Source organism: Trichechus manatus, unplaced genomic scaffold (genome assembly GCF_000243295.1).
Source record: "Trichechus manatus latirostris isolate Lorelei unplaced genomic scaffold, TriManLat1.0 scaffold00167, whole genome shotgun sequence".
Taxonomy (NCBI): Eukaryota; Metazoa; Chordata; class Mammalia; order Sirenia; family Trichechidae; genus Trichechus; species Trichechus manatus.
In genome coordinates this window covers 1,101,075-1,122,237 of record NW_004444103.1, presented here as the reverse complement: position 1 = coordinate 1,122,237, position 21,163 = coordinate 1,101,075, and the positions used below count along the sequence as shown (strand labels likewise).

Sequence of the window (21,163 nt, the reverse complement as noted above, 5' to 3'; positions counted from 1 at the left end):
AGCACCAGCGAATAATGGTTCAAGGAGACAGATTGAACTTCAGTGTTTTTCCTAACTGGTAAAGCTGGCCAAAGGTGGAGGGCTGCCTGGGGAGACAGTAAGCGCCCTTTCACTCTGGTGCTCACGCTGAGGCTGGACAGTTACTTGTGGGGCATTTATCAATGGAATGTATGGGTGGAGTACCTGATGGTCTTTAACTCTTTAGTTTGGTAATTCTAGGAAAAAGGAAGGAGAAGGAAATAACAGGTGTGTGAGAGTGCCTGTCTAAGGTGGAAGAATAGAACTAAGGCTGCCAAACAAGATACTAGAATCCTCACTCCAGAGGCGCTCAGTCGCAGAATACTAATAGGCAACACTTACTGACTGTTCACAAGCCAGACATAGGTAACAACTGGCAGGCCAGAATTTGACGGAGAGTTAAAACTATCCATTCAACCGCTGCCTCCAACAGAAAGAAATCAGCTGCTTGTTTGTGATTTCAAAACAAGAAAGAAAGAGATGGAATGGTTCCTCAATGTTGAGGTTTCAAATGGAAAAAGGTTTGACTTAAGCGCCAGACAGAAACTTCTGCCATGTCAAGAGAAATACATCATGCTCAGAACAAATATTTTTAGAGAGAGAATACCTCTTAACATGTACAAGAACAATAGACTGTTATTAAGGTCTAAAGATATTTAATTTCTATTATTATCACAGCTAATTAGTCAAAATATTTTTTACTAATCCTACCAGTCAGTTGTGCAAACTAAATATAGCTTTTTTTTTAAAAAAAAATTATTGTACTTTAGGTGAAAGTTTACAGCACAAATTAGTTTCTTATTCAAAAATTTAGACACAAATTGCTTTATGACATTGGCTGCAATCTCAAATATAGCTTTTTTTATTGTGTATAACTGGCCTCACTTTTCTCAGGAGCTATCATTCATTGACCAGTGAAAAAGAAACTTGGGCTCATGCAGACAGACAAAATAAACTGTCTCTGTAGGTAACTGAAGGTGCCCTGGTGGCACAGTGGTTCAGCGCTTGTCTGCAAACTGAAAGGTCAGTGGTTCGGACCTACCAGCTGTGGGAGGAAGATGTGCCAGTCGGCTTCCGTAAAGATTTACAGCCTTGGAAACCCTATGGGGCAGTTCTAATCTTTTGTTGTAGTTGTTTGGTAGGTAACTGAGTCTCTGTTTGGATAACTCAGGTAACTGCATCAGTCTTTCAGATTTCTGCCCCTCCCCCAGCGAAGAAACTCTATCTACCAGGTTTCATATGCAGTATCCAAATTTGGGCAAATTCCTGTCTTCTTAAACTCCCCAAAATATCCCAAGATTCTGGCCTGCCAGGAGGTGACTTACCTTCCCAGCCAACCAAAGCCACTGCTGTTGAGTCGATTTCAACTCACAGTGATCCTATAGGATAGAGTAGAACTTCCTCATAGGGTTTCCAAGGCTGTAAATCTTTACGGAAGCAGACTACCACATCTTTCTCCCTCAGAGCGGCTGGTGGATTTGAACCGCTGACCTTTCGGTTAGGAGTCAAGTGCCTTAACCACTGCGCCACCAGGGCCTACCTTACCCCCCTGTAAAGCTGGACTCTGTGAGCCATGCACCAGGTCAGTTTCTCAGGGAGGGCTTTGTAAGCTTTAGCACCAAACAGTGAATCTTAGTTCCTTAAAAGAGGCTGGCCGTGGCTGGTTAATAAGCATCATTCTCAAATACGTCAAACTTTACCCAGGATAGTAAGTATTATTCAAGGATATAAATTTTAATAATTGCATAGAGTCTTAGTCATCTAGTGCTGCTATAACAGAAATACCACAAGTGGATGGTTTTAACAAAGAGAAGTTTATTCTTTCACAGTCCAGTAGGCTACTAGTCCAAATTCAGGGCGTCAGCTCCAGGGGAACGCTTTCTCTGTTGGCTCTGGAGGAAGGTCCCTATCATCAATCTTCCCTTGGTCTGGGAGCTTCTCTGTGCAGGAACCTCAGGTCCAAAGGACGCGCTGTGCTCCTGGCACTGCTTTCTTGGTAGTATGAGGTTCCCATGTCTCTCTGCTCACTTCTGTCTTTTATATCTCAAAAGAGATTGGCTTAAGACACTACCTAATCTTGTAGACCTCATCAATATAACTGCCACTAATCCATCTTATTACACCATAGTGATAGCATTTACAACACATAAGAAAATCACATCAGGTGATAAAATGGTAGACAATCATACAATACCGGGAATCATGACCTCACCAAGCTGACAGATATTTTGGAGGGACACAATTCAAACCATGATACATAGCATGCCATTGCTTGTGTATACAGTGATGTATTATAGAAATTCCCTATTGTTGGACATTTATGTTGTTTCTAATATTTTGGCAGTTTAATTTCTGTTAGGATGACATTCTCACATACAAATCTTTTTTCTAAATCTTTGATTATTTCTGTAAGATCGATTCCTAGACATAGAATTGTAGACAAATGGTAAGGCTATTTAAAATCATTTTTTCCTGCAAGCTTGTGATAAGTAAGGGCTCATCTATTAAGAAGTTGCCTTTTCAGGGGCCATTCTCACCCCGTTCTTTTCTATGCTGTAAGTTTGTATTCCCCGAGAAATCCATGTACTTATGAAAATAAAGCTTCCTCCTACACTGTTATGAGTGTCGTTTTCAAAAGCTAACATGCATCCTCCTAATTTCTGTCATTACTAAATTTAGCTTGGAAATCAAGAGTGGAGAGTAAAAATTTATAATTTCGTTATATAAAATGAGAGATAAGCAAAACTAGTGTGACAAGTTTTATCAAACTAGTATATATGTATAGGGATTAAGCATTAGTTAGTTGCAGCTCCAAAACTGAAAGTGAATTTGGTAAAAATATATGACCTAGAGGAAACACAAGGTGTATCTATTCTTTTGCTTTTTTAAGAGAAGTGTGTATTTGATCATTCGATTATTTATTCATTCAGCAAGTACTGTCTGAATTCCCATCGTATGCCAGGTACCATGCTTAGTGCGTAGAGACTGATATGTCCCTTTTGCCTTTTTGTATCTTTTGTAAAATGCCAAGTTGTATCTCTTTGAGGTAGCATAAGAGTAGTGATCTTTTTCTGGACTAAGATTGTGTGTGTGTGTGTGTTTGTGTGTGTTTGCTGAATTACAGCAAAAACAGATTGTGCTGTCAAGGCAAATGTTGTTTGAACTGGTCTTATTCTCCTTGTCACCCACAGGATTTCTCTCTGGTAGAAAAGACAAATGCCATAAAGAGGGAATGTCTGTAATTTATTACTTCCAAGTAAAAGCTACCCGTGACTGTGGGTTGCAAACCAATTCTGACAGTTTTAGCTCTCTTTAAAATCTTGGAGCCAGTTGACTATGTTGCTGAAAGTAGACTTCTGAAGCCATTTATCTCATTTGTATTTTGTGCTCCAGGAGTATGAAAAATAAAGTGTGTAGCCACCAAATTTTAAAAAATGTTATAACGCAGCTTCATTTATATTGATTTCAATATATCCTTAAAATCACACATATTATTGGTCAAAGTGCAGGAAAAAAAAAGAGCATTGGTTTGTATATAACAACTGCAATTTATGGTAACCAAAAAATGAAAATATCCTTTAACTAATGTTATTCCTTTGATAGGACTTATCCTGGTGATTCTTTCTGGGGCCTCCAGTAGATGAGCTCATCACTCAAAAAACCACAGCAGTTTTAAGGTAAAAGAAAAATTCCTCAAGGAATTAGGTCCCCCCAAAACTCAGACCTTCTTCAGAACCCCAGGACTTGGGTTGGTCAGGCCTTGTATAAAACTGTGAAGAAAACAAAATTCTACCCTGTTGCCCTTTCTCATCCCTTCTTATCACCTCCTTCTAGACCCCATCCTTGAACCTTCTGCTATCTTCTTAGCTCCCCCCACCCCCAGTAACTGCTCAGGGTGGTCCTGGTTCTACACTGGGGGCCAGCATGGTGGTGTTGACGTTTTAAAAGGGACTGAGGAATATGAAACAATAAGCTCCAGAGGACAGAAACTCTCATCCCGGAATCGCACGGATGTGACAGGTGCTGGGGGCAGTGTGATATTTATGGACACGAAGCCCCTCTATGCAACATGGAAGCAACTGCCCACTCTGCCTACTCTTAAGGCCAGCCCTACTTACCATCCATGGAGATGTTTCCAATTTGGTTATGCCCAAGGCAGTGTGTGAGGGCGGGCGGGGTAAAGAGACTTGGGTGTAATCAGGAGTAAGCTTACGAAACAATGTATGGGTGACAAGGTGACATTAGTCCTTGTTGAGGGAAGAGAAGGAGGACGTTGGTTTTGTGCTGCAGAAGCTCCTATGTTTCAAAGGAAGCTCTGGTGGGCCTCACAAACGTGTCACCCACCTACAGTAAGTAAGGTGCTAACATCCAACTTGCAGAAAGATGTCACGTATTCGTGTTCACTCCTGCATCAAACCTTGCGACACTGTCCCAGCCTCCTGACCAGTCAGGGCCAGCTGGTATGTTGATCTTTTTCTGTGCACAGTCATGTTTAGACTCCAAGACAAACAGAACAAGCTGAAGGCAAACTTAGGACACCTCAGACCCCCCAAGCAACGTAAAACCTTATTTCATGGAGCCAAAGAAAAAGATTTATGTGTGCCTGGAAGCTATTTTTATTTTTAGAAGTTATTGTCATCAAGAGCTGGCTGTTAGGAGCAAGGTCAGTGTTTTAAAGTAGACAGAGGCTGTGGGATATTTTCCTGCAGCTTTTCAAAGACCTTAAATCTGAAGGTACTCCCAGCTCTGTCCAGACTCTACTTATTTTATCTGTGACATTGGGTGGGTCTTTTAACCTCTTGAAGCCTAAGTTTCCACTTACGCAAAATGAAGCTATTAGATCTAAAACATAGAATTGAAGTGAGGATAAAACAAGGCAGAGTGTGCAAAATGCTTTACGTGGTGCTCAAAACCAAGCAGGCATTTAATAATTTGTGCTTGTTATTATCATTATTTTATTAGAATCAACTATATTCTAGAACTTACATGATCACCAAACTTTCTCTTTTCTCACTGTCTAAATGTAGAATTTTACTCAGTCCTTCTGTAAAGTAAACTAACAATTACTGATATCTTAATAATACATTTAGCATGTAGAAATCCTAAATTTAGCAGTCACTTGCCTGGGGTACATGAAAAAGCTTCAGAAGATCCATAAATTCCCAAAAATTATATGCAGAATTTTGAGTGGGCATTTGTCCTTCCGGAGAAAGAATCCAGAGCCTTCATTAAATGGATTTCTGGCCCTAAGCAAGATTAACGAGTGCTTCAGATGAAAGGCTAACTGTCCAATATGATTGCTCCAACTCTTTCATAATCTCACTAATGGGCTTCTCCAGCACAAGATTGAGTGTTAAACGGCAAACTAGTGTTTAGAAAGGGTTCACTGATTTCCCTAGACTGAAAAGTAGGACACCTATGAGGAATAGGTCTTGAAGGATGTCAAAATGTTGTTTGACCTTTTCCTTCAGACTCCTGTGTAGGGCTTTATTTAAATAATTTCCAATAGACTGTTGCCTGCCTTCGTCTGGAATTCAGTCCTACATATTTTAAATTTGAGGTACAGACAAAGAACTTTCCTTTTGCCTTTCTCATTTCATCTTGAAGTCTGTCTGACACTTTCGTACAGCCTGTACACAGACTTTCACTTCATCCGAAGCTTTCAGTAAAACCTTGGTGACAGGCTGTGTTAGGTGGGGATTATTTGTTATTCAGTGTAATAAGTTTTCCCTCAATTTTTACCTTGCTGTCTTTAGGGATACAAAACTGTGAAGAGTCCTAGATAACAATCTTCCTTAATAGCAGTTATAAAAAGACATTAAAAAAAAAAAAGAGAGAGCGATTTTCCACAGACCAACTCAGTTCTCTAAGAAGTGTCCCATCCTGTGGTATTTCAAGCACTGGAAGCCCAAATTTCAAGCAGGGTTAGAGTTAAGCCAGTGATTTAAATAGGTGAAAGACTCTGTACCCATTACTAATCCCAAAGCCATGCAATGCCTCTACCACCACTGCAATATTAGTGAGAAAGGCAACGGGTGATGCCACAGGTTTAACTTCATCCTCTGATTGTGCCATCCAAAGGGCTCAGTGCTTGCCCACCAGTAATGAGTCAACAACTTTTTGCCAGTGACCACTGAGAACAGCCGTTTGCTGTAGTTGGCTAGATGTGGGAATAGAGGAAAAAGATATAAAGGAGAAAGAAAGTGAGATCTTTTCCTTCAGAAAACTAATAGTCCTAGTGAGGACACAAAACACAAATATGTGAAGAACTTGCAAAGCAAATACAAAATGAATGTAAATCCAGATGGTGGAAAAATATTACCTAAGAAGAGATATTCACAAATAAAGAAGATCAAAGGAATGAGAGCATTCTAGCAGGGCTTTCCGTAGGAGGGGTTCTTGATCCAGACTTGAGGAAGTGTGGGCCATGGGTGTGGAGCAGTGGGAGGGTCTCATGGATGAAGAGAAACAAAATATAAAAGCCCGTAAGTGAGAAAAATGAAGCCAAGCAGAGAATGGGCACTCAAATTTGTGTAGTTGGAACAGGCACCATACCTGAGGGATATGGCCAGTTCTAAGAATAAGCAGAGGCTAGATTATGTTTCAGTGTTTGTTTACTCATTTGTTCATTCATTGAACATATTTAACCCCAACAACCAGCTGCCATTGAGTTGACTCCAACTCATGGAGACCCCATGCGTGTCAGAGTAGAACTGTGCTCTAATAGGGTTTTCAGTGGCTGATTGTCAAGAAGTAAATCACCAGGCCTATCTTCCAAGGTGCCTCTGGGACTCGAGCTACCAGCCTTTCTGTTAGCATCTGAATGCTTAACCATTTGCACCACCCAGGAACTCCTCAACACAAGTAGAAACCACAAACCAGGAGATGGGTGCTTCTATAGGCTCTGGGGATAAAGACTAAGTCTCGGCTCTTCTTGGGTTACATTTTAAGAGGAAGAGACAGACAATGAACCAACAAACAAACAATAAATAAAATAAAATATTATTTGAATCTATTGGGTGAATAGGATCCCTAGGGAGCACATCAGCCTTTTGAGGAGACTAGGAGATCACGGCGTGAAGAAATATGCTTAGTGAAGTGCTTACTGTACCTGCAGTGTCATGTGCTGTCATACCCTTTCTGTTCCAAGGTGATAGTAAGGCCACTGGCACAACAGAACAATGAGCAGTAAAATCATAATGATGTCACTGAATTCTTGTGCAGTCTGTTCACAGGTCAGTGACCTAGGCTATCAGTGTGCATACAACTGTCCTTAAAATACGAGATTATCTAATCTGGGAGAATGATCAAGGATAAAGCCACTATCAGCCTGTGTATTGGAAACTGTCCACAGAATACTGTTTTGTTTTTCTCCCCCTTGAAAAAGAAACACAACAATGTAAAACCGTATAACCACGTTTTGGCTTGAAAAGTACCTCTAATCAAAGATAATTTCATATTGGTCAGTCAACCTAGCTATAAAACTATTTTGATTTCTACACTTACTAAATTTTCTAAGATAAAGCCATTGATCCAATAGTAATGGGAGATACACACCCCTTTAATGTGTTATTTGGAAGAAATAAGGCAATGAGAATAATCTCTGTTTTTGTGTAATGTCTTCGGAGGAGATGGGCCAGTCAAGAGCAGCGGATAGAACTGTGCAGGGGAAAGGATGGGGAATCTACAGGAGGGCTGGTCCCTGGTCTGGGAACAGAGTTAAGATGATCCTTATCCCAACTACTCAAATGATGCTCTGAGACCCATTAGACTTTACAACTTCCCTTGTAAGACAAGCCCAGTATCAAAAACTGGAGACCCGGAAGTAGCTCTGCAGTGGTCCAAGAACCATCACTAACATCACAGCCATGGTAGCCCTATCCTTTCAGATGAAGAGTAATCAAATCCTGAGGCCCTTCTACTTTGGGAAAAGAGTACGAGACTAGAGGAGAAATGGGGAAATGGTGTCAGGACTATCTCTTCTCCTTTTTGATCCAAACTACATAACTTTTGTTTAACTGCCTAGCTTTAAAGAATGCTTAATCAGTTCAGGAAAGCCATAGCATAGAGCCCTTTGGTACAAATTAGGAAAAACATGCTTCTTCCTCAGGCCGACCCAGCGCGGTGCCAGAGCCCATGGCTTGATTAGGTGAGCATTGACTAGATTTCACCAGCTGGGCACATTTGTATAGTGCATATCCTGCACAGTCATTAATGGTGACTCTGATTTGGCTGAAACAAATGGGTAGTCTAGGGAGAACTGAAATAGCCGTCCATGAATTGTGTAAGTTAGCCTGGAAACCTCTTTGCTTTTGACTCTTCTTCAAGAAGTCACCTAATAAAGCTGGTCTTTATCATGTCTGCCCCAAGGCAGTCCCAGCATTCCTAATTGTGGCCTTCCTGGGTTAAGGATGGCCTTCTGCCAAAGTGTCAGAAAGGATCATTCCATAGCCAGCAATGCAGCTAGCACAAGTCCATAAAGGTGGATTTCTGGTACACCAGGGAATCATGCCATGTATCATACCCAGCAGAGTGAGTCAGTAAGGAAATACACCAAGTGCCTAAGACTGTTTTTGTCAGCCTTAACCCTCTCTCATCTTACTATAAATCTTTTGAGTTCTGAAAGCTGTATGCTTCATATGTGAGACTAGACAGTAGTTTCTCAGAAAGAATGGTGGTTGAAGTGCCCAGTTCCTTCTATTTAAAGTTTCCCTAGTGTCTTCTCTGCCGTCTCAAATTACATTTGTGACATTCCCTTTCCCTCTACTTCAATTTAATTCAACAAACAGAAGCTTCTCTGTGCCATGGACCTTCTAGAGTTGTAAGGATGTAGAGATGAATGAGTCAGCGCCTTGGCCTCAAAGAGCATAGAGTCTGTTCAGAGAGATTAAACACAAGTACAGAAATAGCTGCAGTTCAAGGCAGCCAAGTCAAACCATTGCTAGCATGAGGAAAGGAGTAAATGGACAAATAAGCAAACACAGCAGAAGCTAAATAAAGTCAGAGGTACTAAACCAAACCAATCCCATTGTCATTGAGTCGATTCCAACTCATAGGAACCCTATAGGACAGGGTAGAACTGCTCCATAGGGTTTCCAAAGAGCAACTGGTGAAATTGAACTGCTGACCTTTTGGTTAGCAGCCAAGCTCTTAACCACTGTGTTACCAGAGCTCCTAAGGACAGATGAGAGAATGTGAAAGGATTGCTTTTCTCTAATATCGCCACTGTCTTACTCCTCCTTCATTTGGGTTTTAAGTTTCTAATGTGCTGAGTACAACAGTGTCTGAGAACACTGATGGGGCAAAATTAGTGAAAGTCAGAAGCATGCAAAAAAGTGAATTTTTATAAGCCCAAACTGCAGCCATTACTGAAAAGAAAGTCAAAAAGTAGAAAATGCAGAGACCTAAAAGACAGGTAATTAACGATTTCAAAAGTTAGAACATGCTAAGTTAATAAAATGGGCCTTATATAAAATATTCCCTGGGTGGCACAAATGGTTTGCACTCCACTACTAACTTAAAGGTTGGCAGTTGGAGCCCACCTATTTGTGCCGTGGGAGAAAAGCATGGAGATCTGCTTCCATAAAGATTACAGCAGAGAAAACCCTGTGGGGTAGTTCTACTCTACCGCATGGGGTTGTTATGAGTCAGAATTGACTCAACAACAGCGGGGTTTTGGGGTTTTTTTTGGGTTATATAAAATATGAATTAAAATGTTAACTGCATTTATATTTATTAAATGGAGAAAGATGAATGAATTTTATTTTTTCATTTTGTATCTTTCGTGTTAACCCTATATGCTGATCTGTGTCATTTGCTGACAATAAAAATTGTCTCTTTCAAAATGATATCCAGGCATGGATACTAACAATGACTCTGATGAAGACCATCTTACAAATTATGATATTCAGCTCAGTATTCAAGAATCCATTGAAGCCAGCAAGACTGAATTTTATCCTGAAAGGTAATGTTGAAATGGACCATCCTCCACAAAATGTCTTTATGACATTCATTTTGTTGTAAGTTAAAATGAACAACACTTCCTGACTTCTCTCTTAGGAAAACGCTTACCCTTATCTGATAAGGAGTCTAATGGCTTTTTATAAGGGCCACTGTTGCCTAGGCTGTACAGTTTGTTCTTCCACAAATCACCATCTTGTGGAAAACAGAAATAGCCTAAATGGGAAATTCCTAGTTGAATCTGTGATTGTATAGTTGCCTATTTTCTAAATTAATGTGGAATCAAAAAAGACAATGGGTAGTTTGCCAGTATAGTTAATACAACTAAATGGATAGACGGAGGTCTGTAAATTCTAGAGCAGATTCTGCTACTGACTCAGGTAACCCTTTATATGTTACATGTTTCATTTTTGCATCTTTAAAAATGTGGAAAAGAATGCTAACCTACCTTAACCACTCCTTAAGTTCAATGAATGGGAGAAGAGTTGTGGGTTTTTTATTATATGTGATGAAGTAACATGTAAACCACAACTTATTTAATTACTTACTATCCAAATGACACCAAAAACCAAACCATACCCGTTGCCATCGAGTCAATTCTGACTCATAGCTACCCTATAGGACAGAGTAGAACTACCCCATAGGGTTTCCAAGGAGTGGCTGGTGGATTTGAATTGCTGACCTTCTGGTTAGCAGATGAGCTCTTAACCACTAAGCCACCAGGGCTCCTGATGATGGATATAAACAAATGAAAATATACACAAAATCAGGGTTTTATGTTAGCAGGAGCTATAGAGTCTAAAACTCCAGAAGTTTCTGTCTTGAACAATACACATTATACTTCTGACAAATACAAACTTTAGTTTACCTGTACATTCTATTACAATGTTTAGAATCCTGTATTCTGAAATTTACTAGTGCTTTTCTCTAGAGTCAGTGCTTTTTACAAATGGACATATTATGTTTAAATTTCTTGTTTTTTCAGTCTTTCTCTTATCTCCAGCAGATTCTAGAACTTTAGAGTTTCTAGGAAGGCGTTAATGATCCTATAATGCTAGTAGATGTTTCTGCTTTTAATAGCGTTAAATAAAACCGGTTACACCAGTTGCTGTCCAGTTGACTCCAACTCATGGCGACCCCATTAATGTCGGAGCAGAGCTGTCCCCCACTAAGGTTTTCAATGGCTGCTTTTTTGGACATAGATCACCAGGCCTTTCTTCTGAGGAGCCTTGGGCAGACTCAAACCTCCAACCTTTTGGTTAGAAGCTGGGCAAGTTAACCATTTGCACCACCAGGGACTCTGGAGTTAAATACTATTGTTGTGAAATACCTTGTCTCCGTTGAATAAACACACACACACACACTCAAACACACACACCAGAGAAGGCCATGAGGGTTTAAATCACAGCCTGTGGAGGCAGTGATGGGGAGTTTGTTCAATAAATGCACAGCCTGTTTTTACCTGTGGATCAACTGTTTGAAGATTCTAATCTGCAGTGTGGACCATAAGCTTCCCAGTAAGTGACTAATTAGCAATTATTAAGTTCAAAGCAAAAAATATTTATTGAACATGGAGTTTTTTAAAGTTGGAAGAAGTCTTAGAGATCTTCCTGTTTGCTCCTGTCATTTTACAGATGGGGAAACCAACATCCAAGAAGGCTAATTGGCTGCTCCAGGATCACAAAACTCAAAACCAAGTCTTCTGACTACAACTCCCAAATGTTTATTCCGTTTTCATTGCTTAGAGCTAATCTCAGACACAGTGTTATAATCTTATCTTTTGTTAGCTTCGCTAATGTTCCTAGGTTCAGTGTATCATAGATATATTCTGGATCTGACTCTTAGACATTTACATTTTAAAGTAGATAAAGTGTGTGCCTTTCCTGTAGATCTTGATTACAAGTATGCACAAAAACTCAATATAAATTAAAATTCTCAGTTCCTTGAAGTATAAATAGTATAAATCTGGCTTATTTTTCCTTCTCTGGTAGATTTGTACCCCTAAGTGACCAAAACAGAAAACTTGTGAAGGCCATAAAACAAGGTAAATGGATGTATTATCTACAGTGGAATGGATTGGAAATTTCACCTTGCCAAGTCAGAGATTTGTTATCTGCTCCTGTGTTTCATTTAGGTCACATTCTTGAGCTCCAGGACTATGTGAAATATAACTATGCATTGGATGAAGCTGATGAAAAGGGGTGGTTTCCATTGCATGAAGCTGTTGTTCAACCCATTCAACAAATACTTGAAATTGTTCTGGATGGTAAGGGAACATAAAACCTCTTTGACCAAACTGGAGCAAGAATGCAAAGATATGAATGTTCCTAATGAACATAAAAAGCAGAAGAAAAGAAATCACAAAAAGATTATTTGGCAGTATCCATGTTTTAAATTCAGATTACAAAATTAGCACATTTTGTCAGGTTCAGGGTTCACCCTTTGCGTCCTTCTACCTAAGACTGTGACACGGGATGGTGGGAAGATGTGGTTATTGCCGAAAAACAGTAACAGTTGGTACATATCATGGATTAGTTGATTTGAATGTAAAGCCTTCTTCTTTTGGAAGCCAGCTTTTAATTTTTCATCCTAAACTATGTCTTGAGTTAATGGATTTCAAAAGATTATTATATAGTGCAAGAATATTTAAAATGTTTGCCCTTATATTACATTATTTTTACCTAATGTAAATACTAACAAATATTGTGATAAATCAACCCAGTGTTAAGCATTAATAATAATTTTGATGCTCCATTTATAAAACACTACCCTATATTTCAATTTTCAGTGTTGCTCGCTAGTTCTGTGTGCTGGTAGATGATAGATATTCGGTAATGACAATCAGCAATTTAAAAACAAAAACAAAAACTTTGGAACACAAATGTTGGTTTTCTAGCTGTCAGTTTGATGAGAGAGTCCATGTTCATCTACTTAAACTCAACATCATTTGGTAAACGTTAATCAGATCTCCTTTTAGTCTTCCCTTTTTTATCAATTGGCTATTCAGTTGAATATATATAATATTGGTTTATTCTGATCTTTGTGATATACTTTAAGTAAAAGTTTTAACTTTTCAACACAATGCTTTCTCAGCATCCTATAAGACACTCTGGGAGTTCAAGACCTGTGATGGAGAAACACCCTTGACTTTGGCAGTCAAAGCTGGTCTGGTGGAAAATGTAAGAACTTTGCTAGAAAAAGGAGTGTGGCCCAACACCAAAAATGACAAAGGAGAGACGCCCCTTCTGATTGGTAAATGACCTTTTTTCTAGAACTGTGATAGTTTGAGACAAATAATAAGTATTTTGCAAGTATTTATTAGAAACCACTGTGTATTGACTAGAATTATAAGACCTCATCTCTTTCCAATCCCTGAGCCCCTCTCCAAGCCCCACCTCACCTGTCCTATGACTTAGTTTTCCTATCATACAAAAAGTTCAAGTGTGAAAAATAACTACATCCTTCATCACCACATTATAGAGAGTACAGCTAACCAGGAGGAACCCAAAATAGGAGTTTTATGAGGCCGGTGCCTTAGATGGCCGAAAAAGTCACTTTTGGTCCCTCTAGGACTCCTCTTTCCCATAAGCCATCTGGGCCTGGCCTTTATTTATGGTACTGTGATATATTACAGTTATGTTACACAGCTACTGTCTGAGCGGTAGTTAACCTGATTTGTGATGATCTGACACTTATTAAGGGTTTTTGCCCTCAAACTCCCTCTCTATCTACCCCCTGGAGTTGGTGTCTTCTTTCTCTAGTTGGATAGCCCCAAGATTATCCTGGACAGCGGACCACGGGAGGAAGAAGCCCAAGGGATGATTTGGCACAACATCTCGGTTCCATTGCCCTCCATTACCTATGACTTTACACCATTTACGTTTCAGTTCATTTTACTTCAGACATTTTCTTTTTCACGAATCAATACCCATCTTCTTCATCCCCGTCTCCTCTTTCAATTTTCCGGTCTTTGTCAAGAAACCATGGAAAAATCTTTCTTCTCTATTTGTATGTTTTATGAGTCAGGAAATAATCCAACTCATAACTGACAATAAGTAAATTACATAAACAAAGTGCATTTAACAAAAAAAGAAAGTGACAGTAATTTAAAATAAGAAGGAATGTGTCATCCAACTCTAAAGTGCTCAAAAGTACCTAGAATCTGTGCAAATTTTTCTAATTCCTTAAATTCTTAAGCTTAAGCCAGACTTTTTTAAGCATTAGTATTAAAGATTTATATATTTTTTACTTAAGAAAGTGGGTTTTTTTTTTAATTTTACTTAGTTATGTTACACCAATGCTATACCCTACTAATTTTCACTATTTCAGCCATTTCTTTGTTAAGAATGTCTTTGTGGGTTAGCTTGGGAGGGCTTCTTCACCATACACTTTATTATTTCTATGAGAAATATATTCTTAGTCCCAAAGATTAAATTACAAGTGAAGTTTTGGTTTAAAAAAAGAATTTAAGTTGAAGACAGCCTATATATGTTGTTATGTTCATTATGAAAGACTAACATCTCCATCAACATATTCTCTGAGTCAAACAAAAGAAATATGAGGGCAGAGGTTATGATTTTAATACCTCTCTCCCTCTCTTTAATACCCCTCTTTAATGCATTTTTCTAGTCAGAAAAAATGCAATTGGAACAAGTAGATGAGGGCACATTCCTCTCAGTTTGTTTAGCTTGCTTAATGTTTGCGCTGCCCCGACACCAGCTAGGATGAGGTAATTCCCTGTAATTAGAGCTGCCGGAGGCAGCTGGGTGATTCAGAGGAACAGCATTTGTCGCTAGACTCTGCTTTAAACCGTGCGCAAGAGAAAAACTGAAATCCCACTGCAGTGACGGCTTGCTTTCTTCCGAATGAAGTAAGCAAGGTTTGTCTTCATCCTGCTAGTATGACTCTTGGAGCTTTCCCCTCGCCTTGGCCTTAGCCTTTCCACATTCGGCCTCCTGGTGCCCAGGATATTCTATGTGGCCTCACACGCCCACCCACCTTTCTCAGCAAAGGCCCGGATGTGAGTCTCTCTTCAGCGAGAAGACAGTGCAAGCTTTACCTTAGAATCCCGCAAGTGGGGAGCCAAGTCTGTCTTTTCCCTGTTGTCCATAGTGCCGAATACAGTGCCTTTCATATGTTGTTGGTGTTAGGGGCTGTAAAGTCGATTTTTGGCTCATAGCCACCCCATGTAACAGAGTAGAACTGCCCCATAGAGTTTTCTAGGTTGTAATCTTTACAGAAGCAGAGCAACAGGTCTTTCTCCCATCGAGCCCCTGGGTGAGTTTGAACCGTATAGCAAGCACATATTAACTGAATGAAAGAAAGAGAGAAAGAAACTGTATTAACTCCGTTTACAGGGAATAGCACTCACCCTGCTGTTTCTTATTAAGAGTTTTCTTATTGATAAGAAAAATGTGTTACATTTTTCAGAAGTATTTACATTTAAACAGGGACAGTTTCTTAATAATCTGAAGGAAATAAAACTTTTCCACAGTGTCATTGCAGCTATTACATACAAGTAGATGAGGAGAGAGACATCTGATTTGGTGGACCCCTTAAATCGTAGTACATTAACTCTCACATACTTCACCCATTTAGAAAAACTGACCTACCTAGGTTCTAAACAGTCCTATTGGTAATCCCCCATTAATTGTATGGGAAAGAGAAGTTTATTTAATACTTAGTGTCATCTGTGCTAAGGGGCCCTGGTGGCGCACTGGTTAAAGGGATGGACTACTAACCAAAAGGTCAGTGGTTTGAAACCACCAGTGGCTCCAAGGGAGAAAGATGTGGCAGTCTGCTTCCATACAGATTTACAGCCTTGGAAACCCTATGGGGTCACTATGAGTGGAATCGACTGGACAGCAGTGGGTGGGTCATCTTTGGTGGGAAAACACAACAAAACCCTGTTTCTGGGGGGAGAAAAACTTGATAAACATTATTTACATATGTGGCTCCAGGACACTAGGAGTGATGAAATGCTATTATTAATGAAATTTGTTACCACTTATTGAGTTCCTATTATGTGCTGGGTACCATACTAAGCATTTTACATACATTAGTTAATTCATATAATCTTACAATGGGTACTGTTTCCATTTTGTTGATGAAGAAATTGAAGCTTAAAAAGAGTATGCACAATATCCTATGCTAGTGATGTGCAGTTTTTCATGAAACTCTTACCCCTCCACAGGGTCTTCAAGAAAAGGCAGTATCAGCTTGCATACTTACACTCCACAAATAGAAATTTAGGTATGAGAAATAAAAGGATAGGCTTTATGGAAGTACAAAGAATAGCTATTATCTGCCTTGATATTAGACTTGGTAATTAGATGAATACTATCTAAGGTATTCATGCTATTAGGCCTGCTGTTGACTGTTCTTTTTTAAACTCATTTTCCAGCTATAGAAAAGGGCTCCTACGACATGGTATCTGCTCTGATTAAACACAACACCAGCCTTGACCAGCCCTGTGTCAAGCGATGGTCGGTAATGCATGAAGCAGCCAAACAGGGTCGCAAAGACATTATAGCTCTGCTGCTAAGGCATGGAGGAAATGTCCACCTGAGGGACGGTTTTGGAGTCACGCCCTTAGGAGTTGCTGCCGAGTATGGCCACTGTGATGTGTTAGAGCACCTAATTCACAAAGGTGTGTGAAAAGGAATTGTACCTTTCTGACTTTCCTCCTGCCGCTCTGACTCTCCTTTTCTCCATCCTTACTGACTCTTCTTCCTCCCCTAATGTACGTGGGCATTAGGCCTGACTAGCCAGCCCTCTCTATAGACCCCTGTTCCACACCCTAATTAAGCAGTGTACATTTGACCCCCAAATCCAATGCCTAGCCCTGATCACGCTCTCTAGAAACAGCCACTTTTCAACAAAGATCGTTCACCAGGATCTCATACTCATCTTCTCCTAAACGAAATTCCTCCTCTGTTCCCACTTCCTATATAATAATTTCTCTCAACCAAGATTAAAACCTTGGGTTTTCTCTAATTCCTCCATCACCTTCTTTCCTATATCCGGTCAGCTGCCAAGTCCTATAGCTTCTCTCTCTCCTGTCCCCACCATTGCAATCCCTCTGCCATCCTGGCCAGGCTCCCTCATATCTTCCCTGGACTAGTACCATTGTTTCTTAACCTTTCTCCCAATTTTGGGTCTTTCCATCAGAGTCCACACGACACCCTGCAACTCAGTTCGTCTTACTAAGGGACAGCTACAATAATGTAAACTATTCAAAAACTCCTCAGTGGCTTCCCACTGCCCACTGAATCATGTACAGGTCCCCACACCATTATCCTGAATTGTTTCTCTGGGTTTATCCCTCATTATTCCCCAGAGGCACCTTGGAAGAAAAGCCTGGTGATCTACTTCTGAAAAATCAGCCACTGAAAACAGCAGGGAGCATAGTTCTACTCTTACACATATGGTTACCATAAGTCAGAATCAGCTCAATGGCAACTGGTTTTATCTTGACAGTTTGTCCAGGTATCATTATGCCACATGTGTTATCCTGCTAGGTGGTGATGTGTTTGCTTTGGCGGATGATGGAGCATCAGTGTTGTTTGAGGCAGCAGGAGGGGGCAATCCGGACTGCATTTCCCTCCTGCTGGAATACGGGGGAAGCGGAAACATACCTAACAGGGCAGGGCATCTCCCTATACACCGAGCTGCCTACCAGGGACATTTTCTGTGAGTAGTAAATCGACGGGTAATGATTTTAAGTTAAAAATGCAAGATCGTGTATACAGTATAGTCACAAATCTCTCTATAATACCCTCCAAAGTCTAAAACGTAGACAAAATATTCACAATGGCTGTATTTAGATATTTAGAACTCATCTGATTTTTCACCTTTTTGTCTTCTTATACTTTATAAAATTTCCATGATGATCATATACTACTTTTATCATGAAAAGAGCATCACTTTTAGAAGGAACTAAGTTATAAGTGAGAATTCTGCGCACACACACACACACACACCGACCACCATCACCAAGAATGCCTGTTTGTTAAAAATACGTTTAACCGAAGACTAAGGGGTTATTAAAAAATTCACCCTATGGCTAAGGATTAAAATTTGTGACAATACTATCAGTATTACTCCAATTATTTACTGAAAGCTTTAGGCTATTATAGTAAAGTGTCAAATATATCTTTGAGTAGATAAGTTTTGTTATAAGTTTAGATTTCTTTATTCTATAAAAATGGTTGGATAAAATTTCAAATCACAAAAGTGTGCCACAATCAACACATCAACAGAAGGCTAGCATCACGGTATTAAATTACCCACCATGATGACTTTAGACAACTAAATATATTTCACAAGTTCAAAAACTTTTGAAATAGACATTATCACTTTTAATAGACACATTGGGTACATGGCCAATAATTGATGCTATACGACATGTTGTTAAAGTTTACCTGGATTTACTCCCAGTGTTCATAAATTTACATGTGGTAGCTCTGAATTAGGCCCAAGAGATCAAGTTATCCTTGCCTGTGGCTCTCATACACGGCTAGTTGGTCAGTCAAGTATGAATTTCACAACTATTTATCATATGTACTTAGAAGCATAAACCATAGTTATGTCCAGTGGTCTAATATAGGGTTGATGGAATAATGAAGACTCCTTTTGGCTAATAATTAAACTTCAAGTTATATGGAATCAGACAGGATGTACATGCCCGATATTAATGGATAGATTGCTTAGGAAGCAGTGAAAGAGGAGTAGTGAGTTAGAATTCAAAAGGCCCTTCATTGCTCCACATCTAACTATGTGATCTGGGAAAGTCATGTCACCTCTCTGGACATCATATTCCTCTTCCATTAAACAAAAGAGTTGAGCTAAAGATGTCCAATGCCACTTCCAGGTCTAACTTCCTATGACTCCATGCTTCTATTGGCCAAGATTATGAAGCATTCTTCTATGGCATCAGATAGACTTACTTTTATTTACATATATTTATTAACTAGCATTGATTGCTTATAAATATTATATTGTTTAGGGAAGAATTGAAAGATGGCAAGGGTTTCTAAGGATCTACAATATCAGGACCAAACATGTAAGATCCAGCATGTCCCCCAGGAAAGTTTAGAATGGGAAGTGAAATCAAAACTAAACTAAATGGTAGTAGCTTGATGGACAAAGGTTAAATGCTTTAGTAGAAGATTATCTAGAAAATATAAAGAAAACTAAAGCTGTATTCACTTGCATAGTGAAAAAGATGGTTTCTTTAATTTCTTGATTTTTTTTCACACGATGTGGATATATAACCTTTTATTTTTAGTGCTCTGAAATATCTTATCCCAGTAACATCCAAAAATGCAATCCAGAAAAGTGGGCTATCGCCGATTCACTCAGCAGTAGATGGACAAAATGTACAGTGCCTAGAACTGCTCATTGAAAATGGTTTCGATGTCAACACTCTGCTTGCCGACCACATTTCTGAGAGCTATGACGACGGCAGGAAGACTGCGCTGTATTTTGCCGTTTCTAATGACGATATCCTATGCACAGAAGCCCTTCTAGCTGCAGGTGCAGATCCCAACCTAGATCCCCTCAGGTCCCTTCTTGTGGCAGTGAGGGCCAACAATCATGAAATTGTCCGGCTGCTGCTCTCCCACGGAGCTGATGTCAATTGTTATTTTATGCACGTGAATGACACTCGTTTCCCCAGTGCCATTCAGTATGCCCTAAACGACGAGGCAATGCTCAGGCTATTGCTGAATAATGGCTACCGAGTGGAGATGTGCTTTGACTGCATGCATGGGGACATCTTTGGAAACTCTTTTGTGTGGTCAGACATAGAGGAAGAGGTACTGCCTGGATGGACGTCTTCTGTAATAAAAGATAATCCGGTGAGCTGCATTCTTTTCTTCTTCATATTGGGCCATCATCCTAACTCCGATAAACTGTCACTCATTTAGGGAGCCCTGGTGGCGCAGTGGTTAAGAGCTACAGCAAGCTACAGCTGCTAACCAAAAGGTCAGCAGTTTCAATCTACCAGCAGCTCCTTGGAAACCCTATGGGGCAGTTCTACCCTGTCCTAAAGGGTTGCTGTGAGGTGGAATTGACTGGACTGCAACGGGTTTGGTTGGGTTTTTTTTGTTTGTTTGTTTGTTTACAAGAAAAGGAAAAATCAGCTCTAACTTTTACATTTTCCTCTTTCATGAATTTTTGTTTGCAATGACATGGGAATATGAACAAAAGCTCAGCAAAAAAAGATGCTGTTTGGTTTTCTTGAAATGGGATTTTGACAAGCTAGATGTGGAAGGATGTGAAAATGGATGCAATTAATGGCTTCTGCTTATTTGGTGGAAAACTGGGGTTAAATGGAAAGAAGCGTGATCCTTCCGTGTTATGCTCTCTGTAATCACATCAGAGCCATGCATATATCGTCAGGGCTGATAGTTTCACAAAAACAAACAAGCAATTTATTTTTTGTTTTTGTTTCATTATGGGAAGGGATATTTTATTTCCTGATGAAAAACCAAGATAATAATTTTCTATGACAAAACTGAGTATTTATGTATATGATACACATATATGGTATTCCTAAATTAAATTTCACCAATTCTGTCAGTTCTGTGAGTTTATTACAGTTCCTTGGATGAAACACTTGGTAGGCAGCGTTGTCCGCGTTTTAATAGATTACATGGATCATATTCCTCTGTGTGCCAAGCTGAAGTCTGCACTAGAAGTACAGAGAGAATGGCCAGAAATCCGTCAAATACTAGGTAAGAGCTTTGCCTGCAAAATTTGTATTAAGATATATATATGGGGGAAGTTTCTTATTGCCTTCTTCAACGCTTTTTCAGTGCTAATTTGCTCTATTTTCAGAATTATCTGGTTTTTTAAAAATCATTCTTAATACTTCCTCTGACGTAAGACACAAATTTTGTTTTTCTTGATATTTTCCAACTTTTTAATTAGCTATTTTATATATATAGCTAATTAATATAGCTAATATAGCTATATTAATATTCTGACTTGAACTCATGTTCTTAAAGTTAACTCCTATAATATCATACAACAAATAGACTGCAATCTCCATGTGGGCAGGGACCTGTTTTCTTTCTTTTTGTATTCTCCAGGCTAGCATGGTGCCTCGTAAATAGTAAATACTCAGTAAATACTATTGAGTAAATAATGAATGGAAGGAATTAAAATTGTCCTTTTTGAT

General features: G+C 39.4%; 1 protein-coding gene across 2 annotated transcripts in view; it reads left to right on the top strand.

Moving 5' to 3' along the window:
- The first annotated feature begins 3,619 nt into the window (after positions 1-3,619).
- The window catches only part of ASB15 (ankyrin repeat and SOCS box containing 15), a 22,533-nt gene continuing 4,989 nt past the window's right edge, over positions 3,620-21,163 (top strand). Inside the window, exons 1-9 of one of the 2 annotated variants that reach the window (XM_004386533.3) lie at positions 3,620-3,695; positions 9,874-9,982; positions 11,970-12,022; positions 12,113-12,244; positions 13,072-13,230; positions 16,382-16,627; positions 17,499-17,670; positions 19,268-19,838; positions 20,564-20,717. In XM_004386533.3, coding sequence (XP_004386590.1) covers positions 9,876-9,982; positions 11,970-12,022; positions 12,113-12,244; positions 13,072-13,230; positions 16,382-16,627; positions 17,499-17,670; positions 19,268-19,838; positions 20,564-20,717 — 1,594 coding nt within the window. In that variant the 5' untranslated portion in view covers positions 3,620-3,695; positions 9,874-9,875. Of the gene's footprint in view, positions 3,696-9,751; positions 9,983-11,969; positions 12,023-12,112; positions 12,245-13,071; positions 13,231-16,381; positions 16,628-17,498; positions 17,671-19,267; positions 19,839-20,563; positions 20,718-21,163 lie in introns of those variants that run through there. The other variant, XM_023740893.1, reaches the window with a different exon arrangement.